This window comes from Coturnix japonica, chromosome 3 (assembly GCF_054131305.1).
Source record: "Coturnix japonica strain WE chromosome 3, WE-NBRP24, whole genome shotgun sequence".
NCBI classification, from domain to species: Eukaryota; Metazoa; Chordata; class Aves; order Galliformes; family Phasianidae; genus Coturnix; species Coturnix japonica.
Genome location: NC_140665.1, coordinates 39,374,130 through 39,398,508, shown reverse-complemented (window position 1 = coordinate 39,398,508; position 24,379 = coordinate 39,374,130). Strand labels below are relative to the sequence as shown.

The 24,379-nt window shown below is 37.0% G+C and overlaps 1 protein-coding gene and 1 long non-coding RNA gene across 7 annotated transcripts in view; both read left to right on the top strand.

The window, feature by feature from the left end:
• Positions 1–23,233, top strand: part of TTC13 (tetratricopeptide repeat domain 13) — a 32,164-nt gene extending 8,931 nt beyond the window's left edge. Inside the window, exons 6-24 of one of the 6 annotated variants that reach the window (XR_014943931.1) lie at positions 201–293; positions 1,044–1,160; positions 1,717–1,827; positions 2,251–2,333; positions 3,268–3,409; positions 4,558–4,732; positions 5,142–5,298; positions 6,343–6,473; positions 6,788–6,920; positions 7,742–7,834; positions 10,529–10,567; positions 11,213–11,296; positions 12,587–12,671; positions 14,952–15,061; positions 16,270–16,405; positions 17,098–17,177; positions 18,364–18,442; positions 19,510–19,589; positions 23,083–23,233. Coding sequence is in view for 3 of the 6 variants with exons in the window: in XM_015857926.3 (XP_015713412.2) it covers positions 201–293; positions 1,044–1,160; positions 1,717–1,827; positions 2,251–2,333; positions 3,268–3,409; positions 4,558–4,732; positions 5,142–5,298; positions 6,343–6,473; positions 6,788–6,920; positions 7,742–7,834; positions 11,213–11,296; positions 12,587–12,671; positions 14,952–15,061; positions 16,270–16,405; positions 17,098–17,177; positions 18,364–18,442; positions 19,510–19,589; positions 23,083–23,206 (2,013 nt within the window). In the remaining 3 variants the exon portion in view is untranslated. Of the gene's footprint in view, positions 1–200; positions 294–1,043; positions 1,161–1,716; positions 1,828–2,250; positions 2,334–3,267; positions 3,410–4,557; positions 4,733–5,141; positions 5,299–6,342; positions 6,474–6,787; positions 7,006–7,741; positions 7,835–10,528; positions 10,568–11,212; positions 11,297–12,586; positions 12,672–14,879; positions 15,062–16,269; positions 16,406–17,097; positions 17,178–18,363; positions 18,443–19,509; positions 19,590–23,082 lie in introns of those variants that run through there. The other 5 variants (XR_014943932.1, XM_015857926.3, XM_015857927.3 and 2 more) reach the window with 5 other exon arrangements.
• A 142-nt stretch (positions 23,234–23,375) lies between these two features.
• Positions 23,376–23,803, top strand: LOC146761373 (uncharacterized). The gene is made up of 2 exons (XR_014943934.1): positions 23,376–23,509; positions 23,599–23,803. It is a non-coding gene; the product is annotated as an uncharacterized LOC146761373 (long non-coding RNA).
• The last annotated feature ends 576 nt before the right edge of the window (positions 23,804–24,379 follow it).

The window sequence follows — 24,379 nt, the reverse complement described above, 5'->3', positions numbered from 1 at the left end:
CAACACAAAGTTGAAATGTACAAGCAGAGTTTGTTTCTGTTAACATGTAGGAGTTTTTCCAGTTATTTGTGGTGTACTGCATCTTTGTATTGTTAGCAAAGGTGTGTAAGGCATCATTACCAAATTAGTTTGAATTTGGTCTTCAGTGTGTACTACTCTAAGTATGCAAAGTTGTTTACCTTGTTTTTCTCTCATTTCAGGATATGAAAAATGCTGAACTCGCTCTTTTTGAGCTTAGTAGGGTAATTAGTCTAGAACCGGATCATCCTGAAGTATTTGAACAGCGAGCAGAAGTGAGCATTTTTTTCTCTTTTTATGCTTTTGGAAGTCATTGCTGTTACATAGCATTTTCATTGTGATTTTTGGCATGTTTACTTTTAAATTTAAACATGACATTACGTTAGCTAATGGAATAGCACTGCATGTTGCAGCTTATTGTTAGTCCAGGGTGGGAAAATATCCACCTTTATAAAGAACGAAGTTTTAATCAAATGCTTTGGTTTTCTGTTTATAAATATAAATAAAATGTCATTCAGAGGTGCAAATAGTTTTTGTTCAGCCAGTTAAGCTATTGAAAATGGATTTCAGGAAGTTAAGATATCTAACTCAGGAGTATGCTTAACTCAAAATAATGCATATCAATTCTAAGTGCCATGATATGAAATACTAAGTCATAATTATCGTGTTTTTAATTGTTTCTAGTACATTTCATAGTAACATTTATATAAAAGATGTTTGTTTAAATGGAAAGGGAACAACCTGTGGTAGGGTGGAATGTTTTGCCCTTGTTGAAAAGGATTATGAGAACATCTTAATTACTTTTCCAGTTGATTATGTTGGAATTCTTTGAAATAGAATATTTTTCTTTGACTTATTTTTATTTGAAGCACTACATTTCTGCAAATGGTGATGATGGTGGTGAAGTACAGTTGTATTCCGGGGGAAAATGCTTTCAGATTTTCCATTTCATTTATAAGAGTTAAAATAAATAAATTAAAAAAAAAAAAATTGCAGTGAAACATATATATTTATTTGCCTCTTAGATACTGTCCCCACTGGGACGAATCAGTGAAGCATTATCTGATCTCACCAAAGCGATTCAGTTACAACCATCTGCACGGCTCTACCGACACAGAGGTACCCTGTACTTCATATCTGAGGTTAGTAGATTTGGGGGATCCTGTTTGGTTTTGGTTGTGTGGGTGTTTCTGTTGCTGTCCTGTTTTGCTTTTAGTACCAGTTGTTACTGTTGTTTGCAAGCATCTTTGGTATTTAAAGGAAAATAAAGCAACAAAAGTCCTGATTTTTTTTTAACTTGCCAGCAGTTCAGAGGTATTATTCAGTGATTTCATTTGCTTTTCTATTTAATGCTGAGGGCAGGTGTATGGTTTACTTCAACTGCACATCTCTAATTATTTTGTTCATTTGAAGAATTGGATCTAGGTATAATTTTGACTTATAACCTACTGCTATGTTTAGGCAGTATTTTAGATATCAGTCTCAAAAGGAAAAAAGATATAGCCAATGCAGTAACTGCCGTATATCTTAATAAGTAAATTAATACAAAAATTCTAATACCCTGTTTTGTTGTTTGCCAGTTGTCTTACACGTTGGAGATATGCTATTTGATTTACACATTGATTTCATGAAGATACAAATGTGTATCTCTATTTATTTGCATTTTTCCTCTGTTACCTGAAATGTGCTTTATTGTAGGATTATGCAACGGCCCATGAAGATTTTCAGCACTCACTGGAACTGAACAAAAATCAGCCTATAGCTATGCTTTATAAAGGCTTAACGTTTTTTCACAGAGGGCTTTTGAAGGTAAAGTAATATTAAATAATAATTTATACAGAATAAGCTAGGTGTTGATATGCTTTTATATTTTTCTCACATAAAGATTTTTTTTAAGGCATAAGAGTACAAGCTGAATGAAAATGCTGTTGCTTTTGATCCCATTGCTAACAATATAATGCTCTATGATATGACGTGTAAGTATTGCTGATCTTGCTGGATATGGATGAATATAAAACACATAATTGATGACGTTTATGTGGTGCTTTCAGAGATGTTCATATTTGGAATCCCTAAGATCTCTATGATGTTATCCCATTTATTTTTTTCCATGAAACTCCCCAGGGGTTTGTAAAGGAGAAAGGAATTAAGAGGAAATAATGCTAAATGATTCCTTGAATGGGCTAGAAGGCAATCAAGGAAACTGCTGATATTGGGTTGATGTCTTTACAGGAAGCCATTGAATCTTTCAAAGAAGCTCTGAAACAGAAAGCAGACTTCATAGATGCCTATAAAAGTCTAGGACAAGCCTACAGGTAATGACAGTGAGAAATAAGTTCTTCTTCTATGTAATAATTTAAAATTCACTCCTAAATTTCATACATTTGTTAACAAATCCATGCAGAGCTGTATGTGTATTTGGTGGCTTCCCAGGCCAGTATGGCATGTCAGGTGTTCAATACTGATTATTTCTAGGTTTGCTTTGTAATTTTAATTCAGTTCCCAGGAGCTCCTGATCAAAGGTTAGATGAATAGCAGGTATTTAGCATACCTAAATCATATCTCACAGATGTTTTCTTTAACAATGGAAACATTTAATACAAAATATATTTTTATATTTCATTATTGTGCTCATTAGTTGCTGAGATCACTGTGCTACTTAAATTTATGAACAGCACGTTGCACTGTGAATATGGCTTTTTTAGCAGTAGTTGTCTGTTAGATCCTATATCAGTTATCTCAACAGTTAATTTGAGCAGAGTTGATACAAAAGTGTTAATTACAGATTCTTATTGACGTGATTGTGTGTTCTTTTTTGTCAGGCTGTATGCTTCCTTCAGCATACAGAACTTGCATTTTTCACTGAAAGCAGTGGATTACATTTGTTGTAGAATCATTGAATATCCCGAGTTGGAAGGGACCCGTAAGAATCATTGAGTCCAACTCCTGGCTCTATAGAGGACCAACCAAAAGTCGGTCATATGTCTGAGAGCGTTGTCCGGATGCTTCTTGAATGCTGGCAGGCTCAGTGCCATGACCACTGCCCTGGGGGGCCTGTTCCACACCTCGGCCCCTTGCTCTGGCCACTAAAAAGCAGTTGTAGAATTATTGCATTTCTTAAGGAAATTTTCCAGTGACATTGCATGCCGTTTTAATGATATCTCCTGCAGACACATGAAAGCAACTCTTTTTTGTTTGTTTGTTTTTTCTTTCTGTATTCCTCACTTTATACTTTGTGGAATTCCATAGGGAACTTGGAAACTTCGATGCTGCTACAGAGAGCTTTCAGAAGGCTTTGTTGCTAAATCAAAATCATGTTCAAACATTACAGCTGAAAGGAATGATGCTTTATCATCACGGGAGCTTAGATGAAGCACTGAAGAATTTTAAGGTATGCAGTGGAAGACCCTAAGTTAATACATTTTTTAAAAGTTTTAACAAGGAGTAGCAAATAAGAAGTGTTTTACTTTCTCCTAATCTAAATTTCTCCTAATTTAGGTTAGACCTAAACCTCCCCTGTCTCAGTTTAAAACTATTTTCACTTGTCCTGTCGTTGTCCACCCTTATGAGCAGCTGTTCCCCCTCCTGTTTATATATGCTCCTTTCAAGTACTGGAAGGCCATAGCGAGGTCTCCCCGGAGCCTTCTCTTGTCTGAGCTAAACAAGCCCAGTTCCCTCAACCTTTCCTCGTAGGAGAGGTGCTCCAGCCCTCTGATCATCTTAGTGGCCCTCCTCTGGACCTGCTCCAAGAGCACCACATCCTTCCTGTGCTGGGGGCCCCAGGCCTGGACTTGGTACTCCAGATGGGGCCTCACAAGAACTGAGTAGAGGGGGACAATCACCTCCCTCACCCTGCTGGCCACCCCTTTTTTAATGCAGCCCAAAACACAGTTGGCTGTGCTTATCCCGAGGAGCACTTTGTCAGCCGTTATATGTATCTCTTCTTTAAGGCAATTTTTGGATACTGGTGTAATTGAAAAGATGTTTAAGCTTTTAATGCAAATATGCTTTTCTAAAGAGATGTAACTGTCAGCAAAAGGGTAATACTGAGTGTTTAAATATAAACTTGCTCTGAGTTTAATATATAGTAAATATTTGACTAATGTAGTGAAGTGTTCTAATGCATGAACTAGGGAAGATACTGATTGAAGAAATAACATGGCAAAAATGTTGAACTATTCAAAAATATCCCATCACTATTATCATCAGAAATATGGGGCTTTTTCCCTAGGTGAATGAAACTAGTGAAACTGTTACCATTAGTGCAAACTTGATCTACTTTCATGACAACAGACGTGAGATAGAAAGTGCATTTACATTGGCAATTTCTTTTGTTTGCTTTAGTGAAGCTAAAAGTAATTTCCTTTCTTAAGGATCTGATGACCAGCATCTCTTGAAAGAAAATTTTGATGTAATATGGAACTTAATAATCAGCAGATCTTTTCATTAGTGAAGGTCTGACCAAACAAGTTAGCATGTTTGAAGATACTCATTCTCTCATTCTTGATCTAAGGGTGCTTTGTTCCTTTTATCTCTTAGAGGTGTCTACAGCTAGAACCATACAATGAAGTATGTCAGTATATGAAAGGACTCAGCCATGTTGCAATGGGGCAGTTTTATGAAGGCATTAAAGCTCAGACTAAAGTTATGTTAAATGACCCACTGCCGGGCCAGAAGGCTAGCCCAGAGTATCTCAAAGTGAAATATCTCCGAGGTGAGTGGAAATTTTGGTTTGTTAGTTTAATTTAGTTATGTTCTTTTTTCTTTTTTTTCTCTGAAAGTGCACACATGCTTATGGCTATGGCCATTTTAAAGAAACCTTTTTGTATTATAATGAGTGCTGTAGAGTATGTCATCCAGAAATCTACAGAATTAGCAATAGATCATATGGTTAAAAGCCAGCACCGTAAGTCAGATGTGTTTTTCTGTGTACTGGTAAGTACTTTGCTGAAGTAGATGTATTTCTGTCTTGGAAATTAGCTAATAGCAAAATTTTATTATCTAAAAGCAACATCTTTTTAAAATTGTATTGGGTCACTGACAAATATATAATCTGTGGTTTCGTATAACTACAGAAGTAAACTAATGCACAACTGGGTTTTAATTTCATTTCTCTCCTCCAGAGTATTCTAGATACTTGCATGCACACTTGGATACCCCTCTTACAGAGTATAATATTGATATAGATCTCCCTGGAAGCTTCAAGGACCACTGGGCCAAAAATCTTCCTTTTCTCATAGAAAATTATGAAGAACAACCAGGGTTACAGCCACATATAAAGTGAGTATTTTTTATTTCTTTAAGCCTGCTCCAATGTTTTTTTAAAATCTTGACTTCTGCAAATGTAATTCTGAGACACTTAGACCTGCCTTTTCTGTGTGTAAGTCCTTTCCAAGATCTCTGGGATTGGAGTTGATCTATTTCATAAGAAAGAAAGAATGAAACTTAAGATAGGTTTTTGCAAGTTGATCTTCACATAATCAAGTAATACTGTTTTACTTTATACACCTTTAAGTATTTAAAATTCTATTTTGTTTTCTTTGCAAATAATGTTAAGACATTGATAAGTTTGAGATCCTCAGTACAGTATTATGTAGCACCCTTGCTATAGTTTCTACCTATGTGCTTTTATTTTGTTATGGGTGTAATTTCACAGGCATTAAGTAGATTTTTAGTAACAGCTGAGTTTCACTGGAAAAAAGCATTCTCTAGAATAATTTACATAAGCAGTATCTTAGAGCGTGATCTCAGTCAACAAAGTAGATGTTTTAGGCTCGTCTTTAGAAACACGTACCTAAATAAGGGTAGTAATTTCACCTGCTGTAAATGCATTTCTAGATGTATTCTCATATATTCCTTCTGTCAGTGCATAATGCTGAGTTAAGTGTTTGGCTTGGGTGTGGTTCTGTTCCATATACAAAACTTGTATTTTACAGAATTGAGAGAAGTCATAGAATAAGGCTTTCAGTTTCTATATGTATTCTTTCCTTATTTAGTGTTGAGGCACCTCAGGGTGTATGTAACACTGAAGGATGGTGTGTTGTCAGTTAACTCAGCGCCACTTAATATGAGAGGGTCTGAAGGCAAAATAGCTTTTGACAATAATAGGTTGAGTAGGGCCAGGATTTGACTTCAGATATGGAGCATAACTGCCGTACTGTGTGTATGTTTGGTGATGGTGAGGAGAAATGGGGGTTCTTTGTAAAGCTTTTGAGTATTTCCCACACTAGCTACATTGATTACCATACAAACAAATTGTGTTTTATAACTTCCAGGATTTATGTTGCCAAATTATGTCTGATGTATGTTTTTCTCTTCTGTAAGAGATGTATTGTTTCAGAGTTTTGAAAGCTATAGGACTGATGTGCAAGAACTCATATGTGTAGCTGATCATCTGGGTTCCATGATGCAGTATGAGACACCAGGATTTCTTCCAAATAAAAGAATACACAGAGGTATACTGGAAAAGCTCTATAAAATTGAACAATAAAAAGTTAGTGTAGTTACAATTTAATGCTATGCCTTTGCTGTCTGTACATTTATCTTGAGCTCTATGCATTTGAAATAATTAAATAAATATTTTTAAAATGAGAATAATGGTATCAACAGTTTGGTTGAAAATCAAATCCCCATTCTGATTGATGTTGACAGTTTTGTCTCTATATCACTTCCATACTTCAGTTTTATTGTCTGTATGAAAATAAGCATCTGGTTCTAATTGATTTTCTACTTCTGTTGTTGTCTGTCTTTCTTTCCTCCCATCTCCCAGCAATGGGGTTGGCTACTTTAGAGGTAATGCAAGCTGTGCAGAGAACATGGGCAAACTCAAAAGTTCGGATGAATGGGAAAACAAGACTGATGCAATGGAGGGATATGTTTGATATTGCTGTGAAGTGGCGAAGGTAATGGTAAAAGAAGAGAGAAAACAAGCCTTAAGTTTAACAGTGGTGCATGCTTCAGTTAACCAAGGGGCTGAAATCAGAACAGGTAGAACAATTATTCTTTCTTTGCTAGAAACAGATGGATGTTAGCCTATGTACTTGATTGTATCTTTGTGAATATCCTCATCCAGTCTGAAAAGTTCAGTACATTCCTTAAAGGGCTTTGTAACAATACATCATCTAAACAAAGAAATTAGACTGAGGCATTCTGGGGCTTGAGGGGTGTTTGCTTGGTTTGGTTTTTTGTTTGAAGTTTGTAATGTAAACAGTAGATGTCTTACAAACAAGGATTGGATCAGTTCTTAATCCACACATTTATATAATCAGATTCATCTGAAAAATTTGGATTTGGGACTCTCTTAACATGTCTCCCAGCTTGCTTTTCTTTCACTTCTCCCAGTGCATAAAACATTCATCAGAAGAATATCTTTCCTCTCATTTCAACCAATTTTTCTGTTTGTAAAGAAGTACATAGTGCAGTTTTTTTTGGCACTGAGTTACTACCAATAGAGCTGTTAATTATAATGTTGTTAGATCACTGGCCAACTATTTGGAAGTTATTCATATCATGTATGTAAAGCTTTGTAGCCCTTATTTTGTGTGAGCCATAGCTACGTGAAATGCTCAATAATATTCTTAGGAGCATCCTAGGTATGTTTCCCTTCTTTGTGACCACTTATTTCTAGCTTTTGCTGAAATTATTTCATGTAAGAATAAAATTATGTTGGAAATATTACATGGAGTGAAATGTGTGCCAATAATAACGTCTTTTGTCTTTGTAGGATAGCAGACCCTGACCAGCCTGTGCTTTGGTTGGACCAAATGCCTGCACGAAGCCTTAGCAGAGGTTTCAATAACCACATTAATTTAATCAGGTATGAGATTTTACAAAATTTCTCCACACGCACCGAAGAACTGAAATTTACTGGTTGTGAAACTGTGAAGCAGTATGCTATAAGAATCAATGCACATGTCCTTACTGTTTTGCCTCAGTATTTATTTTCTATTTTCTAAGGGATCATGTGTTTTTTGTGTGCACTCCTGGTTTTCCCTCACATTTCCTCTTTCTCCCAGATTTCAAGGGATAAGGGATACCATCTTTCAGTGGTATCTGAAAGATGCATATTTTTACATGCTGTTTTTAATTTCCAAATGATCTAAGATTTATATTTAAGGTAGAGTTCATCACAGTTTTAATTGTTACACACATTGCTTCTTGAAGACAGTAGCAGTGATTATGAAACAAAGCAGTTCTGTTACCGTTGTTCCTGACTTATAGAAGAACAAAATAGTATTTGTTTAGTATCAGAGGATGTCAGATTAAAACATAGGTGGAAAAAGTAAGTAACCTGATGAGAGTAATAGGTGTACTTTCAAACCAAGGTAAAATTTAGGATTCAACCACTGTTGTACGTTCCATCTTCTCCCATGCTGCAAGACTCAACATTGCAGTCAAGACAGCACTACCACACATTAAGTGGTAGAAGTGTGTGAGACTCAGTGTGGCAACATCACTGTCAATCACAGGAGCAGAGGGTGTTTGTAAGTAAATACATTAGTTAGATATCATCTTTACTTCTCCCCTACTATCGGAAACATTGAATCCTTGATCTGTCATTCTGTTTTTATATCTGTTTCTTCCTTTTTGAGAAAGCATCTGGGAAAGGACAGGGGAAGTAAAGCCTTCTCGAGAAAAGCAGTGATATTCTGATGTTCACAGAATCACAGGGTTAGGGTTCACAAACAGAAGCTGATGGTAATTTCTTCCCATTCTTCCTACAATTCTACTAGGCTGTCCTTTGTTTTAAGGAGCAGTTACAACGTAGTTTTAAATTCCATGTGAAAATCAGTGTTTTCTCTAAGAATCTGCTGACTTTTGGACTTGTCACGCTTAGGCTTCCTTCAAATCAAGTGTTACATTTGGGTTCCAAACTGCCCGTCTTTGCAGTTGCTGCATTCTTCTTTCTGCACACCTAAGATCCAGCCAAAATTACAACAAGCTGTTCTTTGAGACAAAGATCTGTTTCTATCTGTTTTTATCTTAAATTGGAGAAGAGCCTAATTCCTCTGTGGTCTGAACTTCCAGAAGACAAAGGCATTCACACAACAACAGTTGGTTACTCTTCTGAAATGATACTGAACATTTAATCTGTAGAAGTACATCCCTGTACAGGATGTCTGTTAGTGACTCTGTTTTTCACTGGCCAAAGTACTTTAATTGCTGGTGTTCTCTGCTGAGAGAAAGACAAAACTCACAATTCACTGGTCTGGTTGTTTTGGTGATGCTGCAGAAAATAGAAATAAGCCTTGTGAGCACTCACAGTGGAAGGCCCGCAGCTGATCAAACTTTAGTCTCATGGGTTTCAATCAGCCTTGACTTTTGGAGACCTCATCACCATTTTTATCATATGTTTTAATAACAAATGGGTGATTCTCTGCAAGTTACTCTTTTGGGGCTTTTTTTTGGAAGGAACTATAGATTTGAAACAAAACCGCAAACTTCTGGAACACGCTTAAGCTCTTTATAGTATCTAAACAAAAATGTAGTGCATTATAAAGTAACACAAGGAGATCCTGCAGGCCTATTTAACAGAAAAATAGCTGCTAATTGAAGTTACTAGTGGGCTACAGAACTATTACTTCTTGTTGATAAGTGAGATCATTCTATGGTCTTTCAACTGTTTTTCAGGATCATTGCTTTATATTAAGCTTATGATTTGAAAATTATTCTGAATTCTTAGAGCATGGATATGTGAAAACCAAGAACAGTCTTGAGATTCAGCTGTATTGGCTGTCCTTACTAATTAGTGGGTCTGTACTCAAGTAGGACTATGGCTTATTTCTCCTCTGGCAAATAGTGAAACTTGGTAACTGTGATTTACATTAGAGAAGATGTTTCTAAAAGCTTGAGCTATTTCCATGGGCAAAACAAGGGTTTGGGATCAACTAAACATTAGTGGTATACTCTGTGTGTTTACAAAAAAAATCAAGACGTTCTCTGGAACACTGTTACTATTGAATCTTTTGATGGTAGTGCTCATCAAACAAGGAGAAAGTGGGAGTAACCAAAATAGTGTCTGACCACCCAGTAAAAGTCTTCTACTGCTTTTAGATAGCTTTACAGACAGGTCTGATTTGGATGTGTTTTCTAAGATGCCACTGAGGGAAAATCCAGTTCCTCATTCTGACGTGCTTCTGCCTGTTGTACAGATAATTTAAAAACAAATGGAAAATGATGGGACGTACAACAAGGGCAAATAATGTACGGAAACTTATCTTTGTCCTTCCTCTTTTCTTTCCTTCCCTCCCTCCCTCCCTTTACTTTGTGCAGATATGTACGTGCTCTAATTCCGTTCAGTTTTTAAAGAGTGATTCTGCTATTGATATGAGAGTAGACCTACTGAAGTGTGGGATGGAGTGAGGCATTAGAGAGTTAAGCTGACAAAATAACTTAGAGTGAATAAAAGCCAAGTGTATACACCTTCCTGTGATTCACCTTCCTGTGATTGACAGTGGTCTTGCTTCCTCAGAGACCGATAACATTTGCTTTATAAAATCTTGTTTTGTAGACTGGGAGAAGAGGAAGGACTCCTACAAATGCAATAATGGTATGTAATTTTTCCTCTCAGAGTGGTTAGTATCTTAGCAGGGTTTTACCAAGTTTTTATTTATATTTTTTCCATAGTGTTCTGTGGGGGAAAATGAGTTTATTTTGTTCTCTTCCTTCAGTAGTTAGAAGGCCCTAACTTAGGAGACAAAGTAGAATTAATTTGATATGTAGAGGTTCAGATGAATAAAGAAAACTGTATGTGGACTGTCAGAGTGTATCAGCCTCATATCTTGGCAAATATGTAAACTGGGGAGTTGTTGGCTCTCAAAGTCAGTATGCGGATTAATAGTTACTCTCTTGGTTCTTCAGTTTCTACTTGTCTAAAAGTCTGAGAGTTAGTGTATCTTTTTAAGAATCAATGATTATCATATAGGTAACGGATATGCAGAAAATAAAAAAATACCTGTGAAATACAGTTTATGTGAGAACAGTTCCGATGATATGTGAGTTTTAGTAGGTTCATCTTAGAATCTGCGTTCAAAATAGGCAATGGACAGTTGGCTACTTCAGAGACACCTCTTTTTCTTTGATCTAAAAGCATCTGTGGATAAAACTCTGTCAAACTTTAAATGAGTAATGTTTATGTCTTATTCTGGAACGCTGGTCTGGAAAATAGGACTTGAAACTCTGTTTTGTTTTATAGGGGACAGGTGATTAACATGCGGTACTTGGAGTACTTTGAGAAAATTCTTCATTTTATCAAAGATAGGATCCTTGTTTATCATGGGTAAATTACTGATTTATTTACTTACTATTTTCCCTCTCCCCACACCTGCTGCTTCACTCCTTTGGTGATACTGATTTGAAATTTACGTAGTACCTAATTTCAGAAAGTCTGAAAGAGGTGGTTTAGTGGTTTGTGATAGCAGTGGTAATGGGGGGATTGCTGGACTAGATGATCTTGTAGGTCCTTTCCAACCTTGTCATTCTATGATAATTTCTTAATTCTACTGTCTTATAGTTTTCTCAGTTGTATTTCTGAATGGAAGTGCAAATCCTATTATTTGCCACTTAAACTAACAGGAAAATTATTGTCATTATGATATGCTTATTATTAAAAAATTCTGTTGAATTTGTACCTGCTGTTTTGGTATTTGAGTAGGTCTCAATTCTTTCTAAAAGTGACTTCTTGAAGGTGTCTTGTTCCCTCCAGGTAGAACAGGATGCAATTTCTTTAACTACTGTGAATAATTGGTTGAACAGTAGAGTGATAAATCCCACCTTATTATAGAAAAGAAGATTAAAGAAGAAGGGATTATAGAAGTTATGGATAGTATTTTTATATGAAACTGGTGTTTGGCAAGTAGTTTTGAGGGATACAGGGAATCTTTACTACTTGTTATGCAGATGGGTTGTAGGCTTTTCAACCATCTTCTGCTTCAGTGCAGAATCTCAAACAGTAGATGGGACTAAGGATTCTAAAATTGTTACTGTTATCTGTTGCAAAATTTGATCACTTTCTAATACATAAAGTATCTTCCCAACCCGTAGCTCATTTGTGGTGACAGTGTTCTGATAAATTTAAAAATTAAGAAACTCCCAAGTCCTCTCATTTTTTCTTTGACCTGATAATTTTTGTTGAATATGGAGTTGTGTTGTGCAGTTTGATTTTGTTATGTAAATATTGAAAATGAAAGTGCAGAGAAGTCTTGAAGCTGTTGGATACGTTTCAGAGTTGGAACACACTGAACAATCCCTTTGCCCACACAGTCATGCAAACAGTTCCACACTTCAGAGTGACCAACAGCAAATGAATAAGATAAATCTGAAGTATGTTGTTAAATTCTGAAGTTGGGAAAAAAGAAACAGAGAAGATCTGGGATGGAGAGGTTTTGTTTTTTAGAAAGGGTGCTGAATAAATGAGTTTGTGGCCAAGTAGGAAGGAACTCTTTCAGAAAATGAATTGTTTACAGTAACTCATGAAGCTAAGCATTGGTTAGCTAATTAGATTAAAGAAGTGGATTTGTTATAAGTGTTCAGCTATTGCAATTTTATATTTAGTTATTTCTTTTTCTAGTGCTAATAATCCAAAAGGGCTAACGGAGGTTCGAGAAGCTTTGGAAAAAGTACATAAAGTAGAAGATCTTCTTCCAATAATGAAGGTAACTTGAAGAAAACACTTCAAAATACACTGAAAATAATACAGTTTATTCTGGGATACATCCAGTTCACCAGAGTATGACCATTGTGTAAATTTAAAATGAAGAACTCGAAACACTAACTCAGGTTATTTCAAATCTATATATGGAGAGTGTGACCTTCCCTTTGGTAAATACAGATGTGTGGTGTATATTTGAAAGGCTTGGTCTAGTTGTGGTAACTACAGGAAAACAAAATGCTGAATATAATTCTTTGAAGCCAGCTCTATCAGTCAGAGAGGTTTGTGGTCAGATCTCCTGTAATGGGCTCACAGTGTGTGTGTACAGTGTGAAGAAAATAATTGAAAGTGTGTGTGAAGGAGAAGAAGAATGCAAGCTCTTCTTGTGTTAGCATCATTCATGTAGGTCAGCACGTGGTGGAGGCTGGCAGAAGGGAACACAGGGGAGTGGCTGCCCATAGCTGACCACCAACCTGAAATTGTTCTTTGCATTCTAGTACTCTGGAATAAGGAGCTGTTAAAATATGCAGTTTTTCTACTTGCTAGTGGTGGTCCCTGTATAACAGCTGTGGATCATGAAACATAGTAAACGTGTTATGTACTCTTATCTCAAACAGTGAGGCTTAAGCTAGGCTTAAGTCAGAGGTTTTACCCCAAATTAATCTAGCATGACGTAAGCATTGAACAAGACTTCATTTAGAATCGAACAAAAATTGGTAAGGAGTTGCCATTCTAAATGGAAACAAACTCATAACTTCCTTGTCAGTACGTCTGTGCTGTGGTTTCATGAATAGATCATAGATACCAAGTTATCTCTAAGCAAAGCTGATTGCCATAGAACCGCAATTGTATGATGCATTTACCTTGCTGCTGCTGATGCACTGTGTGGTTTTGAGTTTGCTTGCAGTAGCATGTACTTGCTGGTGCTCTATAAGTAACTTTACAGAAGCTACGTGGCTCAAGCTCTGAGTTTTTCTACGGGATGTTTTTAATAGGTATTACAAATATGAATGTCATGTCATTGTTTTGGAAATTCTTTTTTATACTCTTGTCTTGTTCTTGGTCTTTGAAAAGGAAACTTTGAGAATACCAGCTGAACCTGAATTAAAATACTTGAGATGAAGAGATGATAGATGTTGGGGTGCAGAGGCAGCCTAAGCCATCCCTACTGACAAATGAACACGCAAGCAGAGCCCCATAGTATGCCTCTTAAGGCTACTGTAGGATCACAGACCAGAAAAGAAAATTGCTATTAGTGGAGTTAAAAGTACAGGTTACTCCAAGACAATGAAGAAAATTATGAATAAACATAGTGGACTATATTTGGCTTAGCTCAAAATACAAGTTTCTTAGAACTGGCAGCAAGTATTTTTCCTGGTTTTCATAACCTGTACGTTTTGTCTGGTTTAACTCAACTGTATCCTATTCTGAATTGTAACTGAGCAGAATGCTGTTTCTCATTAGAGGCTTTTAGATTTGTTTCTTTAGAATAAATGTCGATGCTCTTTTAAACATAACATCCCAGATCATAAGTTCTATTTTAAAGTAAATAATTTGTCGTAGTAATTAATTCAGTGTTACTGCACAATAGTCACTATTAGGGCCTGTGTATAGGGAATGGCTGCTAATACTGACACAGTTTGGTTATTGGGATAGCTGGGGAATGTTGTGTGTCAAAAGCTGTGCTTTTGGCTTTACTTAAATAGAGTTTTGCATGATTTATACAACCCAGCTATGGTATTACAGCTAGATCATGCAGCTTTGTGAAATTCTGAAGCTCTTATACATTTTTCCTTCTGTTGAGGATAAGCACTAATTGAAATTGAATCACAGTTAAGAAGTTGTTACTATGAGCTGTATTCTGGAATCCATGCCTCAAGCTAATGCATCTGCTTCTTGGTATAAACATAGCAAGCAGACTCTCAGATTTCTGCTTTAGCTTTTACATTGTTACTCTAAATGATTGCTGTCAACATGCAACGTGGGGAAAATTCAGAGCTATTGAAACTACTGTACGCATTTATTTTTCATAGATGATACAACTGTATGTGCTATATAGTTAAATCTGAATGGTAATATGCCTGATTCAGTACTTCGGGCTTCCATTAGTTAAGAAGGAAAAAATGAATGAATTAATGTCATTAACTGTTGTTAATGAACCCTTTGTACTGTTCACCCAGCTTGTTCACTTTCACGTCTGCTCCACTTTCAGGTGCTTGAGAACAATAGAAGCAGACAGTCTCTTTGCATTCACTCTATGATAACTTTCTTTTCCTTTTGAAAGCAGTTTAATAGTAAGACAAGAGATGGGTTTACTGTGAACACAAAAGTCCCCAGCCTCAAGGATCAAGGGAAAGAATATGATGGATTCACAATTACAATAACAGGAGATAAGTATGTTTGTTATTTTCAGGGGCTTACATGCATTAAGTAATGATGAAGTATTGGCAATTAATCTTCTCAAATGCCATTTCTACTTGTATAAAGTGGTTTTTGTTTTTTCTCCGGTGACATTTTTGCCACCACTTGTTTATTTCAGCGCTTCTGTTTCCTGTCATGTTCCCTAACAGAGAGGGGTTATGGATACTATTTCTGGAGATCATCTTGTTGGGATTATTCTCTAACAGACAGCATATAAATGGAGTCTTCAATACTCTTCAGTTTAAAACACCAGGAGGAAAAGTCTTGGTCTTTATCCATAACAAAATACCCTTTATGTTATAAGCCTTACTCTGTAAGGAAGCTGAAAAGAGAATGGAAAAATTTCTCCTATTTGGATTTTGGCCTTTTAATTTTGTGTATTCTTGGAGATGTTTGTAGATCTTATATCTGCAGTTATCAGTTTGAGCTCAGATGGGACTTTGGGCTGCTCATTGAGTGGAGTAGCAAGTTTCTAACCTTAGGGATTCCAGCTCTTTATATTCTCAAAGAGTATTACTCTGAGTCTAGTTATGACAAACCAGAAACCCCCTCTAGGTGCCAAAGTTTGACTAAAGTTGACTGAAGTTCTTACCTTTTGGTTTACTGGTTTATTATGGGCTTTTAAATTCTGTGCTTGGGAATTTCTGCAAAGTGTGTGTGCTTCTAATGTGGGGCACGGATTCTGAACTTCTCTTTTGAAGTGTTAACATACCTACTGTTTTTTAATCCTACATCCTAAATCATATGCCTGTATGCAGTCTTTCAGAAAAAAATATTTTGGTGTTAGTGAAGAGATACAGCATTTTATTCTATGCAGATTTTGTTCCATGTTAATGGTTTGTGACCCATAGTTTGTAATTACGCTTTTATTCCAAAGCAATTCAGATTTGATGAATTTAAATGTTAACTATATTTTACATTCCCAAAGCTGAAAAGATACTTTTAAATTAGATTGCAATCTTATATATGACACTTGCAGCATGACAACATGTTTTTAAATTCAAGTGGGTTTTTTTTGTTTCCTTTAGTAAAGTGAAGGTAATCCACATAATCTCCTGCTTAAAGAAAAAAGAAATGGGAAAATATTGATCATGTGGTATTTAACTGCTGTGCATTTGTTACTTAGCCTGAACATGAGCAAAAAAATAATTATCTCCTTTTCTGCTTAATCTTCTTGATAGAGTTGGAAACATATTATTTTCAGTTGAAACTCAGACAACAGAAGAAAGAACGCAGCTTTATCATGCAGAAATAGATGCGCTTTATAAGGATCTAACAGCTAAAGGAAAAATCTTAATTCTTTCTGCAGAGCTGGGGGTAAGCCTGTTTTCGTGACAACTGTGAGTTCCTTGACAAAATTCCATTATGTCTTTATACCTTGTGTTTAACAGTCAGTGCCTTAATGCTTTCTGACAGAGATCCTGAGTAATAAAACCGACTGCTTGTTTAAACCTAGTTACGTCAAATAATATAAGAAGTTGCCGTAATTCCATCTGCTAATGAAATTTGCTCTGCTTTGCTGCAGTAATTGTAGAGTCTAGACAAGCTCTTGATATCAGAATGTGCTCTGCTATAGTAGTGCTACATGTTTTTTTCTCCTTTCTTTGTTTGCGTGAGTTTGTGGTCATCATTTCACTGATAAGCACTGCTTAAGATCACACTGAGATTTAGTTAATAGTGACTGGATGCAGGATGAGTAGTAACATGAACACAATTTTAGTGCTTTTTTCTCATGTATTGATATTTATTTCTGTTGCAGTAAGAGCCTGACTCTACTTGAGTCTATGCTTTGCACTTTTCATCCTTTAACACGGCATAGATGAACTGTGTAGCCTAAATATAAAATGCATAATTGCATCATACTTTTATATACAGTTGAAATTCAGCTTGATATTTTTCATATTTAAAATGGTTACTCTTAAAACAAGTGCTGTAAGATTTTCCAGCATGTTTATGTATATGGTAACATCTGGATATTAAGCCATCTTGATTTTTTTGCCTTTGCTTAGGAAGCCGATGCTGTGTGCAACTTGATCCTGTCATTAGTTTATTACTTCTATAATTTAATGCCACTTTCAAGAGGATCAAGGTTAGTGATTGTCTTTATCATATCTGTCTTTACCATACGTTTATCATATTTCTTGAATACGCTCTATAAAATGTCAGTGTGTATGGTATCTTAGCTACAGTTTTTTCACTATCTAAAAGAATTGGAAATCTGTGAGTTAAGCTGTCTGTCCTGCATAGTTCTTCATCTTATGCTGCCTCATTTTATGATGGGCATTGATTTGATACTGTTTTAAAAGCTAGTTTGTAATTGCTGATGATAACTATTCATGGCCGCACTTATATTGAAAAAGATGAGTAGTCTGTATTTATGGCCTTTAGTTCATGAATTGAAAAGTGTTATTTTAAGTTTCAACATTTGGGTTCCTAATCTGTTTTATGTTGTACTGCTCTAATTTGACTCAAAAAGCTTCACTGAAAGACATATTTTAGATGAGGTACACTTTGGTGTAACTTATATGAAAGCACACTGCAAATATTATTTTATGTTAGTGGGGTTGTTTTTGCAGCTGTTAGAATTACCAAATGAAACCCTGGCATAAACTATCAGATTTCACAGATCTCTGCAACTGAAATTCTAATTTAATGCCAACTTGTGTACATCTAAGACTACTGTTAATGTCTTTCCAGAAGTTTTAAGTTGATTAGTAAACCAATTTTAGTAGTAAATATATAATCAAGAGACTTTTGTGTCTATAATAAGCCTTTAATTTTCTGAGTAAAAAAATTAATGTCAGTTGTTTAAGTTTCACAATGTAAAATATATATATACATATATATTGAGCAGATGGAAGAGGAGGATTTCTTTCTGTTCTCCGGTGTCTGTAGCCTAGTTCATAAACTCATCTGGGCTATAGCTAAGCTTCTTGGAAACAGTAGTCTGCTTTGTGTTCAGCTCCGTGGAGCTTTAATAACTACCAAACCTGAAATTACTATTCTGACTACTGTGGAAACAGCATTCTTCAGTAGTTAAGCTCCATAGTATGATAGCTTCATACTAATGCTGTGTGAAAGTAACAGTGATTTCACTTTGTGTATTGCATTTTATTTTATCAAATAACTAGCACTGTTATTTTATGAACCATTTGTGAACCAACAATATAATCTTTTTTTTGCATGTGTAGTCTGAAATAACGCTGTTTAAATGCTGCCACTTACTGTAACAGCATGGAGAGACTTTTACTGTGGGTATTGTTTGTTTGTTTTAGTGTGATAGCTTATTCGGTGATCATGGGAGCTCTAATGGCAAGTGGAAAGGAAGTATCAGGAAAAATCCCTAAAGGAAAGGTAAGTATCAAGGCCTTGGGGTTGGGTGTCAGTTTGAGGAAGGAGCTGTGAGAATGAACTGCAGTTGCACATTTGTGTGCTGGAGAAGAGGGAGCTGCTTACTGTGGTGTCTTCCAGCCTCAGAGAGCAAATAAGACTTAGATATAATGTATGCAGTGCCTCTGGTTAGTCAAACTGCAGCAGACTGTGTCCCATAGTAATCACACTTTTCTAACAGAAGCAATTCTTTGGTTCTGCATTGCCTTTTCCAGCTTACAAGTGCTTATATTAAAAATAAAGATTCTTTTCGTGCATTATCAGCCTGCTCTGAAGACAAAGATGCCCAGTTATTAGGAGTCCTGTTGTTTCCTGGCAGATCTGTCAGTAGCTACAGCCGCATGTTATTTGTGGTGGTGGAATGCTCAAACCTGCAGACAGCTTTAGTGCCTGGTATGCGTATTTACTTCCAAATTGTTTGGTGGTGAAAGAGAGAAGCTGGTTTGTGCAGATTAGTTAATAAGCTCACTCCTGTCCCACCAGCAATAGAGGTAACATTCTTTCAGAGCTCTTCTTCGAATTCAGCCAAAGTTCACTAAACCACAAGTTTCAAGTTAAATATTTCGGTATTGATGAACCAATGTGTTCTGAACATTGTTTTACTGAAAACATATTATTAGCTGTAAATATGAAGTTTCCTATAGTACTTGGCTACGTATAGTTAAACTTGTCTGAAAACTCACTGTGGAAAAGATAATGCAGAACATCTAGGATGTCCAGAATAAATTTGCCTTTCCTATGACACAGTATTTTGTGGAATACAGTATGTGGAAATGAGAAATACCCTGGTATTATTGTTTAATTGGATGCTGTAATGAAGAGCTAAAAACAGTATTTTCTGGCACTGACTCAATAGCACAGATATATTGTCAAGAGATAGTAAGTAAAGTGAATTTAGTCACAGAAAGAAGGGTACATGTTTTAAAGTTGAATTTATCTATTAAGAATATTCGAGGATGAACTTCCTGGAACTAGAGAACTTGAAACTCTTCCCATTTCTTAAGATCTTTTACATTTTATTGCATTTTCAGCTTGTTGATTTTGAAGCAATGACAGCACCCGGATCTGAAGCTTTTAGCAAAATAGCCAGGAGCTGGATGAATCTAAAAAGGTAAATCTTTTTGTTCAGATGGTAGAGAAGGAGGATGAGGGCAGAGAAATAAAATAAGAGGAACTTTGTAGGTCAACTTTAAGCCCATTCATTTTAATTTCTTGTCATTTTTCAAGATTGTTGCATTTGTCTTGTCCCTTAGTGATTATTCCCTGAACAAAATCTTAAAAATGGGTCAGAGACAAAAACAAACAAACAACCCAACAGCAAAACAGTTTTAGTATCCTTCAGGTCAGGGTCAAGGTGTTTTAATGGTGCTGAGAGAAATGACCAAAGTCCTTAGTCTGCTCTGGGAGTTTGTATGGATCACAGGATGTTTGTGGTGACCAAAGGATAGGAAACCTGACTTCAAAAGGTCTGAAGGACCATCCAGGGAAACTAGAGGCTTGTCAGCCATGCTTTGGTTGCTATGTCAATCATGAAGTCTTTTCCTTTTTAAGTTGGATGTTAGGAAACACTTCTTTACAGAAAGGGTAGTTAAACACTGGAATAGGCTCCCCAGGGAGGTGGTTGAATTGCCGTCCCTGGTTGTGTTTAAGAGCCATTTGGATGTGGTGCTCAGGGATATGATTTAGCAGAGGTTTGATAGAGTTAGGGTACTATGGTGAGGTTGTGGTTGGACTTGATGATCTTCAAGGTCTTTTCCAACCTGGATAATTCTATGATTCTGTAATTCCTGTAGCAGAGTACTTCAGGATTTGTGAAAGTCCATATTGGCTATTTCCTAGGACCTGTTTCCTAGACTGTTTCCTATTCCAAGACAGGGCGATGAACCTGATGCTTTCTGTGATAGAACTGCTATGCTTGTGGGTGGGAAGAGCACAACTGATGTTGTTTATTTTGACTTCAGCAATGTATTTGATACTGTCTCCCACAGTATTTTTGTACTAAGATAGCTGTCTTAGTTTCAGCTGGGACTGAACTGTTTTCTTCAGTGTGTTTGATATGATACTCTGTTTTGCTTGTAGGAGAAAAACAGTGTTGATAAAACACTGATGTTTTTAATTTCTGATAAGCAGTGAGTGTTGTACAGAGCCAAGGCTATTCTTAGTGAAGGGCTTAAGGAGCTGGGAGAGAACAGAATTAGGACAGGAAAGATTTTTGAAGGGAATGGGAGTTCATCTCACTCTTTCCTGCTGCTTGGGGGCTATCTGAGCATTGGTCAAGGGATGATGAGCAATTACTTGTGCAATTCCTTCTTATATGCATTCATATATATATATGTGTGTGTGTGGTCATAACTATTTTCCTTTTCTTGATCTCAGTGAATAGATTTAAGTCATGCGTTTTTTTTCTCCTCCATCCCACTGGGAAGAGAGGGAAGTGAGCAAATGAGCAAACTGCTGCATGTTGCTTAGACACTTGTTGGGTTAAACTGCTGCAATAGCTCATAATGATCTGGATTACTGTACTAGGTGGGTAAAAAGCAATTTGGATGGTCAGATTTAAAGAGCAGTTAATGAGTCAGGCTTTGCATGTAGCTTAGTAACAAATGCACCACAGGTCTTGGGACAGACCTGGAAGAGGCAATGGAGTGAATGGAGTTCTTGCTTGTGGGGTTAGGAGATGTCTTCCCAGTTTGGTGTCCAGCTGACGCACTTGAGGACAGGGCTGGATATGGAGGATGTAGATAAGCTGCAGGAAGAGGCCAGCAGGAGCCTTATAAACATCATCAAAGGCAAACGCAATGCCCTGTCCCTGGGAAAGAAGAATCCCATGCAGTGGTACAGGCTGGAGAGCAGCTTGGTGGAAACGGTCCTGTAAGTGTTTTTAGACAGGGAAGGCCAGTAGCATCTTGGGCTGTGTTGAAGGAGTGTAGCCCATAGACTAAGAGAGATGATAATTATTCTGTTCAGTACTTTAAATCACACCTAGGACTGTGTCCAACTTCAGGGCTGCTAGTACAGTAAAGGCAATGATTAACTGGAGCAAATTCAGTAGAGGGCCACCAAGATGGCAAGGCACTAGAGCACATATCTTAGCAGCAGGGAATTGATCTTGTTCAGCTCAGAGAAGAGAAGGCTTTGACCTATCAGCAGCTTTCTGATACCTGTGAGGTGTATAATAGCTGAGCAGTGCTTGGTAGGAGGATAAAAAGGAACATATATGGGTTGAAACAAAGTTCAGACTGAGCATAATCTTTTCACCCTGAAGGTAATCAAGTAGTGGAGCAGGCTGCCCAGAAAGGCTGTGCAGTCTCCATCCCTGGAGATTTTCAAGACCTGACAGGATAGAGCCCCAGGCAGCTCACACTGTCTTTGCAGTTGACCTTGCTCTGAGCGGGATGTTGGATCACAGATCTCCTGTACTACTGTGTGATCATGAGAAGCTATAGAACTCCACAGCTCTGTTAGTGCTAAATATCTCATACTGCTTAATGTTATTTAGCTTCATCTGCGGTTCTCGGTTTGAAATTCTACATATAAATGCAGTCAAATTCAGCCTTCATCAAGAGGTGATGTTTTTAAATGAGTATAGCAAGTTGTAGTTGGTGCTTCTTTAACAGTTGTGGATTTTTGCTGAAAGTAGTCTGTGCAAATATTGTGACTTGGTTGTCTTAGAAATACCAAATGTTTGTGGTTCCCACTTTTTTAATTATTATTATTCCTGTGAATTTCCTAATTTATGTATTCAACCTCTTTTTAAATCCCACGTTTCTTCACTAGGAGAGTGGTTAGGCCCTGGAACAGGCTGCCCAGGGAGGTTGTGGATGCCCCGTCCTTGGAGGTGTTCAAGGCCAGGTTGGACGGGGCCCTGGGCAACCTGATCTAGTAAAGGTGTATGTTTGGTGGCCCTGCCAGGCAGGGGGGTTGGAACTACATGATCCTTGAGGTCCCTTCCAACCCAGGTCATTCTGTGATTCTGTGATCTTTTGGAGCACAGTCAGCTAATGCTATCGCAACCAAATTGAGAGCCTGCTGACCACCACCAGCTCTACCTTCTCCTCACATCAGGAGCTGCTCTCACTAAATAGGATGAAAGTAATCGCTAAATAAAAGGACCTTTCAAAATGGCAGAATTTAAAGCAGAATATTCTAGTTTAAAGTCCTCAAGACTTCCTTACCTTATGCACTATTATTTCTATACCACAGACAAATTAGCTACTCAGGTTAATTACCTTCACGTTATTACTTCATGTTCTTTAAGTGGTCGTTCTGCAGATATTTTTCTTAGCATCAAGCAAAGCCAGCTTTGAGCATTTTCTTCTCTCTGGCTCATTCCTCACTCATCTCTCAATTGAGACAGGAAAACCTGTGCTACAAAACAGCCTCAGTTACGAATAACCACAGTTTAAAATGGATCAGTTCCCTGATCTGGTTTGCTATGGGATCTCACTGATAATTTCAGCTGAGAGGGTTGGAAACACGTTCTTAACTTCAAATCTCACATTTGTTGAAGTGGATGAATAGAAATGTAAGCCAACGTGTTAGCTTCCAGGTAAATAATGCCTAACTTAGAATAAATGAATAATTGCCTTTTTTTTTTCTTTCAGTATTTCACCTTCTTACAAGAGCCTACCATCAGTATCGGAGACTTTTCCAACCCTGAGAACCATGATTGAAGTACTAAATACAGACTCTTCCCATTGTCTAAAAAAAACCGCTGTGGTGGTGTAATTTATACAAATAAAAAGCCAAAACTTATTGCTTCTTAATTTATTTTTAAAAGGGAAAATATGGTCAAACTGGGTTATTACTTATGGTTTTTTCTGGTTAATAGAGGATGTGAACTTATTTGAGTAATTATCACTGCAAAAAGAAATCTTTGTGACCAGTAGAATTAAAAGGGAAAGAAAGAACAGGTAGAACAGTTAACTTCTTGTATTCTGATATACCCTAACAGGGAATACAGCTGTTCAGGAGCTAAAATGAAGAGCAGTAAGGAGTTCCCATCTCAGTTATGTTCTGGATATTTTGCAGGTTAAGATTTTACTTAAAAAAACCAAACATTGTTTTTAAAATGCATTGAAAATCCCATGATGCAACTTCCATTTATTCTTTTTCCAAAGCTTCTGCCTTCTGAATGGAAAACTTCAAGCCATACACATGTGCAAGTAATTGGTAAATACACAGACACTTCATGTAATGTAATCCAGGGAAGGAACAGATGTCAGCTTAAAAGAGCAGTGATCGTGAGAAGATAATCTGGAAATAAAACCAAACAAATGACGTATTCAGGGTTAGCTTCTCGGTGAGTAAATGTCAGAAACACAACAGTACGTGAGTTTTCCTTTCCATTGGTGGTAGTGTTTGGCAAAGGATCCCAACAGGTTGACAGCACTGAAGGAGCACTGTCTGGTGTGGGTATGGTGCCTGTTGCACCTGCGTGTGTGTGTAGATGTGTTCTAAAGGGGTGGTTCTCTGGGCATTACGTGTGACTAAGAAAGGGAGCTCGAGTCAAACAATGCTCTCGAAACAAGTTTAACAAACAGAGCAGGATTATATAACTGGACTGGCATGTGGTGACTGGGAGAGCTGTAATTACCTCTTAAGAACTAGAGATGTGGAGAAATGTAATTATCGTTTTCCATCCCCTTCTGTGTCATCAGACAGCTGGTCCAGCCATCTCATTTGAGCTCTTAAGTGGGAGCTGCTAACGTACTGTAGGCCCAGCCCTTTATCTATTCACGTTAGAGAAAGTGTTGAGGGGAAAAAATAGACCAAGTAATTAAAACCTATTGATCTCCTAATATTTGTGACATTTCAGAATAGAGTGTGAAGATCGTATAAGGGCTTGTGCAACTAGAAAGGATAAAAGACTAAACCAATTTAGCTTCAGCCAAATGCAAC